We start from the raw sequence: 14,079 nt of genomic DNA, 5'->3' as shown, positions 1-14,079 counted from the left end.
GGGGGGGAGACTAAATTAAATTAAATAAAATTATGGCTTTTATATAGCTCTACTTTCATGCTTATAGCATGCTCAGAGCGCTTTGGTCCAATCTCAGTTGTGGACCAGTGGGGGGAGGGGGTATCTAGGAGAAGGTTTTTCCGTGCTGCCTTCAGGCGCTCTGCCCGAGTCGGATGTCGAACCTCGAGCCCCCCTTCATAGGTAGCCAAGCCAAGCCAAGCATACTTAAGACCACGCTTCCCAGACTAGAACGATATGTAGATCTAGAGTCACAAATCTGGAAGAAAAAACAAGGGAAATATGACAAATAATTTTTTTTAAAAAAAAAGCATCTACAAGAGGACAAACTCCGCACTTACAACTATATCTTTCAATAATGCAGAAGTTATATCCCCTTGTTCGATATCAAACAAAATAATAAAACATCATTTCTCCCATGGCTTTCGTTGTCACAGTTCGAGTCACCAAATCCCTCCACTTTTCCCGGTCAACAGCTCTTCGTAGCAGGACATCAAGAGAGAGGCCTGTCCATTCCTTTATGCTATCCATCCAGCTTTTCTTTGGACGACCCTTTCTTTGTGCTCCCTCCACGAATGTATACACTAATTTCTTATTTTTAATTGATTTTTTTAGTTAGAATGGTTTAAGTTTCAACTTGATCCGAGAATGGGTGTGAGAAATAAGGTGTTCAATGACCTAAGGGGACGAGACCCTACATATTTATCGGTATCCTTGATTACTAAAGGATTAATTTCTCTTGTTGGTATCAACAAAATAATCAATTACTAGTAGTTGATTGGATAAATGGTTAATTCTTGATTTATGTCTTGTCTATGTCATTGAATTATTGTGCAAATTTCAACTTGATTCAAGAATGGGTGTAGGAGAAATAACGTGTACACACATTTTACCAGACAGACAGAGTGCGTTGATATAAGCTTTGTAATAAAGCTGAAACTTACCGATATGAGCAAATTAATAACATTCCCTTAAGAGTTTGGTGGTAAATAACAAGTTTAATGTCCTTGTTATTGGTTGTTTTGCAGCTTCATCCACTGTGGATTATGTCTATTCCTGGTCACCTGGTTTTGTATTTCTGTCGCTTCTTCCACCTGTCATTCATCCTCCTAATCAAGTACCGTGTCCGAATGTCCTTACCATGTTATGACACGGTCACTAACACTGTCTCTAACACTGTCACTAACAGTGTCACTAACAATGTCACTAAGTTGTGACATTTTGTTTGCATTCCCTAGCACTAAGTTCTGTTGTGTTATGTTCAAAACATTTCCCTATTGTCTTCTCCGTGCCAGGTTATTCACGAGCACTACCTACTGGACCTGCTGCACCATGCAAGGACCTATCTCATGAAGCTGCCCAACATCAATCGAGTGTCCACTCTACTCACAAAGCAGGTGACCATCTGCGGTGACATACATGGTCAGCTCAATGACCTGTTTGTCATTATCCACAAGGTAAAGAAGTAAACCTGTGACGTAACCTTTAACGTATATTCATCCATATGCATTTATGCATAACCTATCTATCAACATTTACATAAATAAGGCTTGTCTTCGAGTCTGAAGATTAATGAGAAATACAGGGAGGCACACGGATACACAGCCCCACCTCGACCTACTTATTTCGTCACATCTAGGGCAAGCGTAACCGATTAAGATTCTCTTTTAGTCGACTGCGTCTGTCCTCGATACTAATCCATATATATACACAAATCTATACACATATCTATTTATATTCTGCACATAATAAATAAATAAATATTTTCGAAGTAATTGTAATACAGGGTGGTTGAGTAGCTAAATTCTCATCTGCTGGGCCAAAAGTTGTGGTCTCCACTTCTGATAGAGACATCGGTTTGAACTGCCGTCCCCATGTCCCCTAAAGCTATACATATTGGGTTTGGTTGTCAAAGGAAATTTAATCTCCTATGTATTTGAAGTAATGTATGATTTAGTTCATAGTTTGAAAGCCTAAAACTGCATTATTTTAGTCAAAAAGCTATTCACCTCTAAAGCTAACAACATTTTTTACTATATCTATTTTTTTTTATAAAAATAATTTATAAAGCAAAAGCGTAAAATATTCAAATGTAGTGCAATTATTGTTTTAACCACCCGAGTATTCTAGTAATAGTGCCCTTTTTTTATCACTTGTATAACAACGTAAGAAACAATAACTCGATGTGGTTTCTTGTACTTGCAGAATGGTCTCCCTTCAGACGACAACCCTTACATCTTTAATGGAGATTTTGTAGACCGAGGGAACAACAGCATTGAGGTCATTACACTCCTTCTGACTTTCCTCTTGGACCCTTCCTGCAAGGTCTACTTGAACAGAGGGAACCACGAGGATCACGCCATGAACATCAGGTCAGTGAGAGATGTCTGGTTGAAGGAGTTCGTGATATTTACCCAGTGAGGTCTGAAACAATTAGGTCATACACGTTTACCCTGTGAGGTCTGAAACAAAAAGGTCATACACATTGACTCTGTGAGGTCTGAAACAATTAGGTCATACACATTGTTTCTGTGAGGTCTGAAACAATTAGGTCATAGCAATTTACTCTGTGAGGTCTGAAACAATTAGGTCATACACATTGACTCTGTGAGGTCTGAAACAATTAGGTCATACACATTGACTCTGTGAGGTCTGAAACAATTAGGTCATACACATTGTTTCTGTGAGGTCTGAAACAATTAGGTCATAGCAATTTACTCTGTGAGGTCTGAAACAAAAAGGTCATACACATTTACTCTGTGAGGGCTGAAACAAAAAGGTCATACACATTTACTCTGTGAGGGCTGAAACAAAAAGGTCATACACATTTACTCTGTGAGGTCTGAAACAAAAAGGTCATACACATTTACCCTGTGAGGTCTGTATTTGCTCTGCATCGTTTTACGTATCCAGTTTCCAACACCACTGAAGTATAGAGCAGCTCTCAACTTTTAGCATATATTGCTATAGGTTGATGTGATTTAGTTGTTGTCGGTTTGGTTTGGGGGGTACTGTTTGCAGGATAATCTCCAAAGAAATTTTTGTTAATCGGAGCTGAAAAAAAACAGTATTGTTGGAGGAAGCTGGATAGTGGCCCATGCCCCAGACGGGACCACAAGCAGAGATGATGTGATTGTTGACTATATTTTACGTGTTAAGGGATGAAGAACTTATTAGGAGGGGAGTTAGAGAATCCCAGCTTGTATTTCTATCATTCGTGTGCCTTATTCTATTACATTGCGTACTTGAGGCCTTCATTAATAGTATATCCGGCACTAATTCGTTGAATTGATTCTTTCAGGTACGGTTTTACGAAAGAAGTGATGCGCAAATACAAGGTAAGAGAAAGTCAGCTGTGAATCAGTGTTGATAACTAGTGTCTGTGTATCAGTGTTGATAGCTAGCGTCTGTGAATCAGTGTTGATAACTAGTGTCTGTGAATCAGTGTTGATAACTAGTGTCTGTGAATCAGTGTTGATAACTAGTGTCTGTGAATCAGTGTTGATAACTAGTGTCTGTGTATCAGTGTTGATAACTAGTGTTTGTGTATCAGAAAAGTTGATAGCTAGCGTCTGTGAATCAGTGTTGATAACTAGTGTCTGTGAATCAGTGTTGATAACTAGTGTCTGTGAATCAGTGTTGATAACTAGTGTCTGTGTATCAGTGTTGATAACTAGTGTTTGTGTATCAGAAAAGTTGATAGCTAGCGTCTGTGAATCAGTGTTGATAACTAGTGTCTGTGAATCAGTGTTGATAACTAGTGTCAGTGAACCAGTGTTGATAACTAGTGTCTGTGAATCAGTGTTGATAACTAGTGTCTGTGTATCAGTGTTGATAGCTAGCGTCTGTGAATCAGTCTTGATAGCTAGCTAGCGTCTGTGAATCAGTGTTGATAACTAGTGTCTGTGAATCAGTGTTGATAACTAGTGTCTGTGAATCAGTGTTGATAACTAGTGTCTGTGAATCAGTGTTGATAACTAGTGTCTGTGAATCATTGTTGATAACTAGTGTGAATTACTATATTAGTATATATATATATATATATATATATATATATATATATATATATATATATATATATATATATATTTATTTATTTATTTATTTATTTATATTTATATATATAAACAAGATTATTTAGCCAATATGTATTAGCTGGTATAAAAATATGGCACATTACTGCTATAAATAGCTAAACTTGACCTAAATCTAAAACTAGCCAAAAGCAGCTATAATCTTTTTTTTTTAAATCATTTAATGATCAACCCTTTTGCTACAAAACCTTTACAAATAGAAATATCCTTAGTCTACCTGACACTCAATTCAGTAACGACATGGTAACTTGTAATAGTGTTGTTACTCGGTCATTGATTTGTATCTCCAAACAGTAGGCCTACAACTAACCAATTTAGTCTATTCTTTAACAGCGGAAATACAATCATTGGCCAATGACCGTATATCCTAAGTAGGCCAATAAACCTCCCAGTAATTTTGATCACAAGATTAAGGTCATATTACCAGCCACCGAGCACTGCGAATTCATTACGATAAGTGGCATCAAGTTGAACAGTGTTCTACATATCCCAACTATACAAACTCCCAGCTCACATTGATTAGATAGAGATAGAGAGAATGACATATGGTCCCTAGTTAGAATGATATATGGTCCCTAGTTTGCTGGTCATGTCTATGTCCAGAGGGAATTATCTGTCATTGTCTCACATGCTAAATGCTTGCGTATGTGTGTGTATAATGATGTGTGTATAACTATGTGTGTATTTTAAGAGGCCGTATATTTGGTGAGGAGGCGCGGTGGCTGAGCGTTAAACAGTTTGGCTTTTGAACCAAGGTCCCAGCTCGAATGGGATTTTTAACTTTGGGATCTTTGGGCGCCTCTGAGTCCACCCAGCTCTAACAGGTACCTGACATTAGTTGGTGAAAGTAAATTCAGTTGATCGTTGTGCTGGCCGCTTTACATTCTCGTTAACTGTGGGCCATCATTACATCATCTGCCCTTTAGATCGCAAGGTCTGAAAGGGGAAACTTTACTTAACTATATTTGGTGTGGGTTTTGTTTGTTTGTTTCGTTAAGACTGAATTGTGTAGATGATGATTTGACTTGTGATGAAAGTCTAGCCAAGACCATTCCTCATAGAGGGTCTCAGTCTCTACACTGACCTGCGATGGTAGTGGAGATCACTAGTTCGTTGGCATGTTGTACTGACTACTGATCTGTGACGTGGCAGCGAGCAATTGGTCTCCTTAAAAAAATAAGAGAAGATAATTTCGTCCTACGCGTATCCATGTGTTAATCAAGTCAGGCATGTTAATTAGAGACTTAAACTCTGCTAAGTCATTGGTTTTCCTGGCTGATTCAAGCAACCCGTTTCATGCTGTGATGGCACTAGAGAAGAAATAGCTCTTCTACGTGTAACAGTAAGCATGTCGAGCAACAACCAGTGGAGAAGCACGCACGCATGTTGCACGGCTCACGACTAAGGAAGGCCCATATTTTACACATGCCTTGTTTTATGGAGTGTACGTGTGTGTTTATGATGTATCCAAGAAAACAAAAACGTGTAAAAAAAAAAATCCTTCCAGACAGACAGGCGGAGTGAGTTAATATAAGATTTGTAATTCATAAATATTCCGTCTTGTAGTGGAGTCTTACAGGTTTCAGATGTTTCTTCAAGATTATAAGGTTCTAACACCAAAACTTCTGTAGAACAGCAGCAGGGACGACGCCGGGCAAGATTCGAACACCATATAACGACAGTCCGAAGAGATTACCACACGCAGGGCCGGTCCTACAGGTTGCGGGGCCCTATGCGAAACGGATTGCGCGGGGCCTAATTTGCGTTGTAATAAGGATAATAAGTGAAAATTTTAAGATTTAGTATTATAAAATAAATTCGTCTTTTATTTTATTTACAAAGTACAAAACCACTGTCAAATTAACTTTACGAGCCATCTACAGTAGATAGTAGTTTTCCAACAAAAAGCCGATAAACATTCAGATCTGCCTTTTAGATTTACTATCGACTAGCAAAATATCGCTTTTTTTTTCGAAGAGATCGAGATAGATTTAGATCTATATTTGTATTCCAGTGACTATTAAAGTACATTAAGTATTTGAACTTCTTATTTTGGTTAAAGTTCGCCTTATTATTATATTTTTATTAAACGAAAGCTGACAAAGCCGTTTCGTTTTAGTATTTTTTTAAATCGCGAGTAAGATTGGCGTTTTCCATATTGAATGTATCATCATCTTTTTTGAAGTAACGTCTGTATCAAATAAGAATGACACCCCGAAATGACAATTTTGTCTGTTTTAAGGAGATTTGCATCAGTTTTCAGAAGATTTTAATTATTTCAAGAAAATTTTCATGACTTTTTCTTAAATTTTATAATTTCAGGATAATTCCAGGAACCCTTTAATAATAAGTTAAAATGGTTTCATTTAATAATTTACACCTAGAATTCGCATCTCCCGGGGCCTATGAAAGCCAGGGGCCCACTGCGGCCGCATAGGTTGCAGTGGGCCTAAGACCGGCCCTGATCACGATCAGGCAGCCCTGAAAGTTTCAATACCTAGAAATCTCGCATAAAACTTTTTCAAAATGTCTGTTTCCTAAACTGTCCTAAACAGAACATTACAATTTTTTTCTAGTCTGGCCTTTCATCTGAAAATACCCTAACTAGTGTTGACCGGTTAAGACGTCAGGCGCGCAATCGTTTCATGATCATGATACTAATCGTCCGTTTCCGTCGCAATGAGTTTGCAGCCTGTTGATTGGAATCTGTAACGCCGACTATCCAATTTCTTAATTTGACCAAACAAAAGGACAAAGCCGGGAACTTTACCTGGCCACTTCACAATCTCTTGCACCAATGAAACCGCAGCGCGCGGAACTTGGTCGTCTGGTCAAACTTCAATCTTGCAATGCATCGATTTTGACTGTGAATCACGGATAGCTATCTTCGACAGTGAACTAGATCTACATTCTAGAACTAGTTAGTTTTTGCTTGATTGGTTTTTCAAATGTTTTTTTTTTAACTTTTTAAACTGACGCTATTTTACCTCTAAACGTTTAATAAATTGACAGAAGCGACTCGTTTTAATTTTATACAAGCTAAACAAGAGAGATGTTTTTATTTTCTTGCTATTGAAGATGTTTATTTAGATCTAATAACGTTTACTATACAAAACAAGGTTTTTGGTTGGAAATGTTGATAATATATTACTTTCTTGGCTCTGACTCAGTCAAAATCTTTGGACCATGTGGTAGTTTTTGCATTTTTGATGCGGAGACCATGGCAGTCTGTGAAGCCTTAAAAGTCATTGACTCACAACTCTGCTAGGGACATTTGAGGGTAACACAGATTGTTGTTGTCACTGACTCAAAACCTGTACTAACGGCTTTGCAAAGCCCTGGACCATGGCCCCTCAATATCGACACTATCATCATGACCTAACACAACGCTATGGCACCCCTGTAATATTGCAGTGGGTACCGAGCCACATATGTGTGACTGGTAGCACTATTGCAGACTCCTTGGCCCACCAGGATGGACAAACACCACCCACCGAACAGGCTGCGAGTCTTCATCATGCTCTGGCTATAATTAAAAACACAGAGATGGAAAGTGGTTTGAGTGCTGAGACAAGTCTGAAAAGCCCGATGAGTCTTGGAGCGCATGAGGCGCTCTGACCGCACTTCCGGTGGTGGTGTCTGTCCAAGCCTGAGCAAGCTATTATAGCACAGTGCAGGACAGGCCACTGTCCTGTTGGCTCATATTTCTCACGGCTATAACCAAATTTTGATTCACGGTGTCCCCGCTGCGGGGAAGAAGAGGAAACCAAGTCTCATATTCTTTTCGACTGCCCCAGACTTGCTGATCTCCGTCTCGACAGGTCTGGGAAACCAAAAATTCTTGACCTGTATGGTGACATGTATGCACTACGCAAAACAGCAGGGTTTCTGCCTAGGACTTTAGCAAGAGAGGATTTGAGTCTCTCAAGCCCTCACTCAAATTTAGTTTGATGATGAGGAGGATGATTACTTTTAAATGATTCACGATCTTTTATGAGAACTATTTTGCACAGCAGATCACACTTTCTGCGTTCTTCCTTTTGTAAATCTAAAATCAAATCTGATTTAATTCTCGAACGTGATCTTTCATTACGGCGCCCTTGACCTAATTTAATTAGTCTATGTATTTCTAATTCTTTCCAAATAGAAGTCTTTTTTTTTTACAACGCTTCTTGAACTCGCTCTATATGATTCTTGTGTATGGTGTTTAGATTTTCGCTTTCGATTGTATCGACCACTTCTCCTCATCCAATCGTTATCAAATTTTGCATGCAAGATATGCTTGATGACAACACATGAATCAATCAATTAGTTTATCAATTAGTCGTAATCAATTACATTTGTTTGATATATAATTTTATAAAAAAAAAAAAAAAAAAATTACTTACTATTTCCTTTGCGTTGCCCCCTACATTTCCCAATATCGCTTGCTCTTCCTTGTATATGTTGCTATATTTTATTGCATAAAGAATGTAAACCAGATTTAGGCATTTGTTTCCAAGCTAATAAAGACATGGATTGCTGTTTCGGAGTGTATGAGCCTGTCTGTGTTGGCTGAATAGATTCTTATCTTATATACTACAGACGTTACTTCAAAAAAGAAGAAAATTACGTCCTACACATTTCATGTGTCAATCTAGTCACGCATTTTGATCAATGACTTAAACTCTGCTAAGTCGTTGGTTTTTCTGGCTGATTCAATCAACCCATTCCATTCTCTAATGGCACTAAGGAAGAAGGAGATTGTACGAATTTCTTCTCGTGATTGCAATCACGAGACAGCATTGCAGATGAGGTTAAAACTATGAGGGAAATGCAGGTGAACGTGAATAAGCTTCAGACGCGAGACATAAGGACGTGTGTTTGTTGGAGGTTTTGAAGTTTAAATTCGACATCTTATAATCTCCCTTGTGCTTCTGCGTACATCTACATTGAAGTTAAAAGCTGTTTGTATATTAGCAACAAATAGCTACTTTAATTTTTTTGTGTATAGAAACGTTTGTTCATGTTTTTAGAAACAGATGACCTTAACATCATCTGACGTTAATTCTGCCCAATAGATGGCATGGTCTGAAAGGAGAACTTGTGCTTCTACACAGATCTACATTGAAGTTGAAAGCTGTGTGTGTGTGTTACGTTCCTTTCTAAGATGAGACTCATTGAACAGTACATTAACACTAAAACAACAACGTCATCGTTTAGAACTCATTTAATTTCCATGGCGCACGTCACAGTGTGTGTATATCGACTCTAAAATCTACTTACATGTTTGTGTATATCGACTATAAAATCTACTTACATGTTTGTGTATATCGACTATAAAATCTACTTACATGTTTGTGTATATCGACTATAAAATCTACTTACATGTTTGTGTATAGAGACGTTTGTTCACGTTTTATTAAAGATGTGAACATAATACGCCTTCAACTGCTTAGTTCAACTCGCTGTCCGGAGCTACAAACTTAACAACGACGCTGTAACCTCAGTTGGATTGGGCCCCGAACAATCATATATTGCACAACTAGATCTTTATGACGAGAGTCATCAATGGTGCCCCAACTTTACTCTTACAACTTTTTTCTTCTTTGTGGGGGGGGGGGGGGGGGGCGAAGGAAGAGGTCTTCAAGCTTTTGCGGGTAACTTTTATATATTTCTGGCATACCATTGTTTGCTGTGATCATGTGTCTGTAAGTCTATATTTATATAAGTCTATATTTATATGAGTCTATAGTTACATAAGTCTATATTTATAGAAGTCTATATTTATAGAAGTCTATATTTATATTGTTAGTTTGCATACTTCCGTTTGCCAGGAGCACGCTGCCAAAGTCATCGCCATGTTTAATGAAATCTTCTGTTCTCTGCCACTGGCTACGATCGTAGACCAGAAGGTCCTGGTCGTCCACGGAGGGATCTCAGAACATGTTGACCTGCGATTGATAGAGACCATCGACCGGAAGAAAGTAAGTGTCTGCTGTGTGGGCGTGTGTGTGGAGGGAGGTGTTTGCTGTGGGGGGAGGTGTCTGTTGTGTGGGCGTATGTGTGGAGGGAAGTGTCTGTTGTGTGTGCATGTGTGTGGAGGGAAGTATCTGTTGTGTGGGCGTGTGTGTGGAGGGAAGTGTCTGATGTGTGGGCGTGTGTGTGTGTGGAGGGAGGTGTCTGTTGTGCGGGCGTGTGTGTGTAGGGAGGTGTCTGCTGTGTGGGCGTGTGTGTGGAGAAAGTTCTGAACTGGAGTGTGTAGCTTGTGTCTGGAGTGGGGGGAGACGTCTAAGACTGATATTGGAGTGAGTTGCGTGGGTGAGGCACATAATATGCGCCATGTAAAGTGCAATCACCTCTGCTTTTTTTTTTAATCTGTCAGAAACATGACCTGCCACTGAAGATGTAATTAAGTAAGAGAGTAAATGAAACAGGTTTCATATCTCAACAGCTCAGAGATAATTATGTCTCGAGTGTCGAATGTCATATGGATTATTGACTCGAGAGGTTCGCAACAGGCTAAAATTTTGTCTCGGTCGAGTGAACTAACATCGGTATATGTCAACAGTATATGTTCGATTCGGATGTAACGACGTGCGTTCCAATTATGAGATTTTGGAATGTTTACATTTTCAGGGTGTAAAAAAAATTGTTGAGTAAGGAACGTGTGGTTAATGTTATCTCTCCTGGAGGAAAAAAAGAACATGCCCTAGAAATTATCAATGACTGTTTAGTGGTTATCACCTATCAATTTGAAATAGTCACGTATCAATTTGAAATAGTCACGTATCAATTTTGAAATAGTCACGTATCAATTTGAAATAGTCACGTATCAATTTTGAAATAGTCACGTATCAATTTGAAATAAACCCAAGTCTAGGTCAAAGAGTGGGGCGCGGTGGTGGAGTGGTTAAGCGCTTGGCTTCCGAACCTGAGGTCCTGGGTTCGAATCCCGGTGAAGACTGGGATTTTGAATTTCGGGATTTTTAGGGCGCCCCTGAGTCCACCCAACTCTAATGGGTACCTGACTTTTCTTGGGGAAAGTAAAGGCGGTTGGTCGTTGTGCTGGCCACATAACACTCTGCTCGTTAACCGTTGGCCTAAGAGATCGCAAGGTCTGAAAGGAGAGATTAAACGTATTTCAGTTTTGAGTTAGAACTAGTAGAGACAAGTTTTGTATTGTATTAGATCTAGTATAAATCTGAATACATGTTATTATAAGCAGTTGAAGTCACATATCAACAAAAGATCTATTTGTCATAGGCGATGTGAACTTGCATTTTGACAGTGAAAATGAGACATACGCGATGTCGCTGAAAAATGCGCTAAAGGATCGCAACTTAGACCAACTGATAAATGTTCCGACACACGTCAAAGGCCATACTCTTGACTGGATTGTTACAAATGCAAGTGAGCTTGTAGCCAAACTCAATGTCTCAGACCGCGGCTTGTCAGATCATTTTCTCGTAAACTTTGAAATGCGCCTATCAAAAGCAAAAAGGCCAAAGAAAAACGTGACTTCCCGTAAATTTAAAGCCATAGATATTGCCTCCTTCAAAATGGACGTGACCTCTTTGCTGTTGCAACAGAGCAACACAGACGTTCTCAGCAATTACAATTCTTGCTTGAAAAAGTTGCTGGACAGCCATGCACCTCTTGTCACTCGTACAGTCTCAGTTAGGCCATCTGCACCCTGGTTGACGGAAGACATAAAGACTGCCAAACTTATTCGCCGACGTGCCGAACGTACATTTCAAAAGACAGGTCTGACGATACATCGACAAATATACATACTAGAAAAAAACAAGGTTAACCGTATGATTAGAGACGCAAAAGCTAGTCATATTCGACAAAAAATCGAAAATTCTGATTCTTCAAAGGAGCTATTCAGGATCACCGCTGAAATGTTAGGGGGAGCAAATAACGAACGTTTGCCGTCATCTATCCCATTATCTGAACTTCCTGATTCCTTCAATAGATTCTTCATTGGGAAGATTGAGCAGATTAGAAATGACATGCCATCCCTCTCATCACAGCTTGACCACTCTCCAATTTTTCAAAATACTCCTTTTTGCGAGTTTCAGCGTGTATCTGAAGATTATGTCAAAAGTACTATTTTGAAGATGCCAAATAAGTCATGTGACCTTGATCCCATTCCAACCTCCTTGCTCCTTGAATGTTTAGATGAGCTTGTACCTACAATTACCAACATTGTGAACTCTTCACTGACTTCAGGCATTGTACCACAGCAATTTAAGCATGCACTTGTCAGGCCCTTATTAAAGAAATCCAGTCTTGACCCGGAATGTCTAAAAAACTATCGCCCGGTTTCAAATCTTCCCTTCCTGTCAAAGCTTCTGGAGCGCATCGTGTTAGTGCAAATTCTTTCTCATCTTGAACAGTACTGTCTCTTGGAAGAATTTCAATCTGCATATAGGAAGTGCCGTAGCACAGAGACAGCAGTGGTCAGGGTACTAAACGACTTACTTCACAATTCCGACAAAGGCCACATATCAATTCTTTCTATGCTGGACTTGTCCGCAGCCTTTGATACGCTAGACCATGAAATTATGATGGCCAGATTCTCTGCAACTTTTGGTTTAGCAGGAGTCGTCCTAAAGTGGCTTGGATCCTACCTGACGGAACGCACCCAAAGTGTCGTTGTTAGCGGGACGGAATCAACAAGCTTACTTTTGAAGTACGGAGTACCCCAGGGATCAGTTCTAGGCCCAGTACTGTTCACTATGTACACATATCCACTCAGCGGTGTCATACGGCCAACCGGCATCTTATACCATTTCTTTGCCGATGACTCACAGTTATACGATTCATCAGTACCCTCAGAGGTGTCGCATCTGGCAGAGAAAATCAGTAGTACCGTTGCAAGGGTGAGCGATTGGATGGTTGAAAATAAACTCAAGATGAACGAAGACAAGACAGAAATAATTAAGATTGGCACTAGGAACAATGTCTCAAAAGTTGAAAGCACAGATTCTCTCTTTATCACGAACTGCCATGTTCCTTTTGTCCATGTAGTGCGGAATCTTGGAGTTTTCTTCGACTCAACACTATCTTTCGACCCACACATAAATCAGCTCTGCAAAGGTCTTTATCAGCAGCTGCGCAGATTAGGCCAGATCCGACCATATTTAACAACGGAGTCAACAAAAACGCTAGCTGTGGCATTCATACTCTCCCGCCTTGACTACTGCAACGCCGTGCTAGCAGGTATACCTGATGACAAAATAGCCAAGCTGCAACGTATACAGAACAACGCCGCTCGAATAGTCCTTAAAAAAACTAGACAAGATTCTGCTACTACGCTCTTGCGCACGCTCCATTGGCTTCCCGTGAAAGCGAGAATCGATTACAAGGTCGCCACACTTTGTCATCAGTGTATATATAACAATGAGATGCCCTTGTACCTTAGCGAACTGATTACTCCATATGTCCCCCAGAGAACCCTGCGCTCAATGGACTCAACGCTTTTAGTAGTGCCACGTTTCTCCCTCAAAAGCTACGGTCTGCGTGCTTTTTCAGTTCACGGACCAAAGGTTTGGAACTCACTCCCCATTGATCTCAGACAGACAACATGCTATACCACTTTTAAGAAGAACATTAAGACCTACTTGTTTAAAACTTTTTTAGATTAACTGTTATTCTAGCAGTTGTGTTTATGTTTGTAATGTTGTTACAGCGCCTTGAGCCTACATTTTGTTTGTTAACAGCGCTTTATAAATAAAATTATTATTATTATTATTATTGAGCTATGTATGAAGTTATTCATTCAATACAGTTTACTATTGTAAATACTGTACTATATGTTTAGTGATTCTCAGTTGATAAATTAAAGTTCTGTATTTGAATTGAAAAGGATCTTCATTTATTGAATCTCTAAGATAGTATTTAGATCTAGAGATATACATCTAGAGAACCCCCGGCATGCCACAATAACCTCTTGTCACATCTGACATCTCAATAAAGA

At 39.3% G+C, this 14,079-nt stretch overlaps 1 protein-coding gene across 2 annotated transcripts in view; it reads left to right on the top strand.

Moving 5' to 3' along the window:
- LOC106076336 (serine/threonine-protein phosphatase with EF-hands 2-like) overlaps positions 1–14,079 on the top strand; it is a 62,825-nt gene that overhangs the window by 35,980 nt on the left and 12,766 nt on the right. For both annotated transcript variants that reach the window (XM_056037912.1, XM_056037911.1), the window contains exons 6-9: positions 1,314–1,475; positions 2,224–2,390; positions 3,320–3,356; positions 9,929–10,078. In XM_056037912.1, coding sequence (XP_055893887.1) covers positions 1,314–1,475; positions 2,224–2,390; positions 3,320–3,356; positions 9,929–10,078 — 516 coding nt within the window. The remainder of the gene's footprint in view (positions 1–1,313; positions 1,476–2,223; positions 2,391–3,319; positions 3,357–9,928; positions 10,079–14,079) is intronic.

This window comes from Biomphalaria glabrata, chromosome 8 (assembly GCF_947242115.1).
Source record: "Biomphalaria glabrata chromosome 8, xgBioGlab47.1, whole genome shotgun sequence".
Taxonomy (NCBI): Eukaryota; Metazoa; Mollusca; class Gastropoda; family Planorbidae; genus Biomphalaria; species Biomphalaria glabrata.
This window is presented reverse-complemented; position numbering and strand designations above follow the sequence as displayed.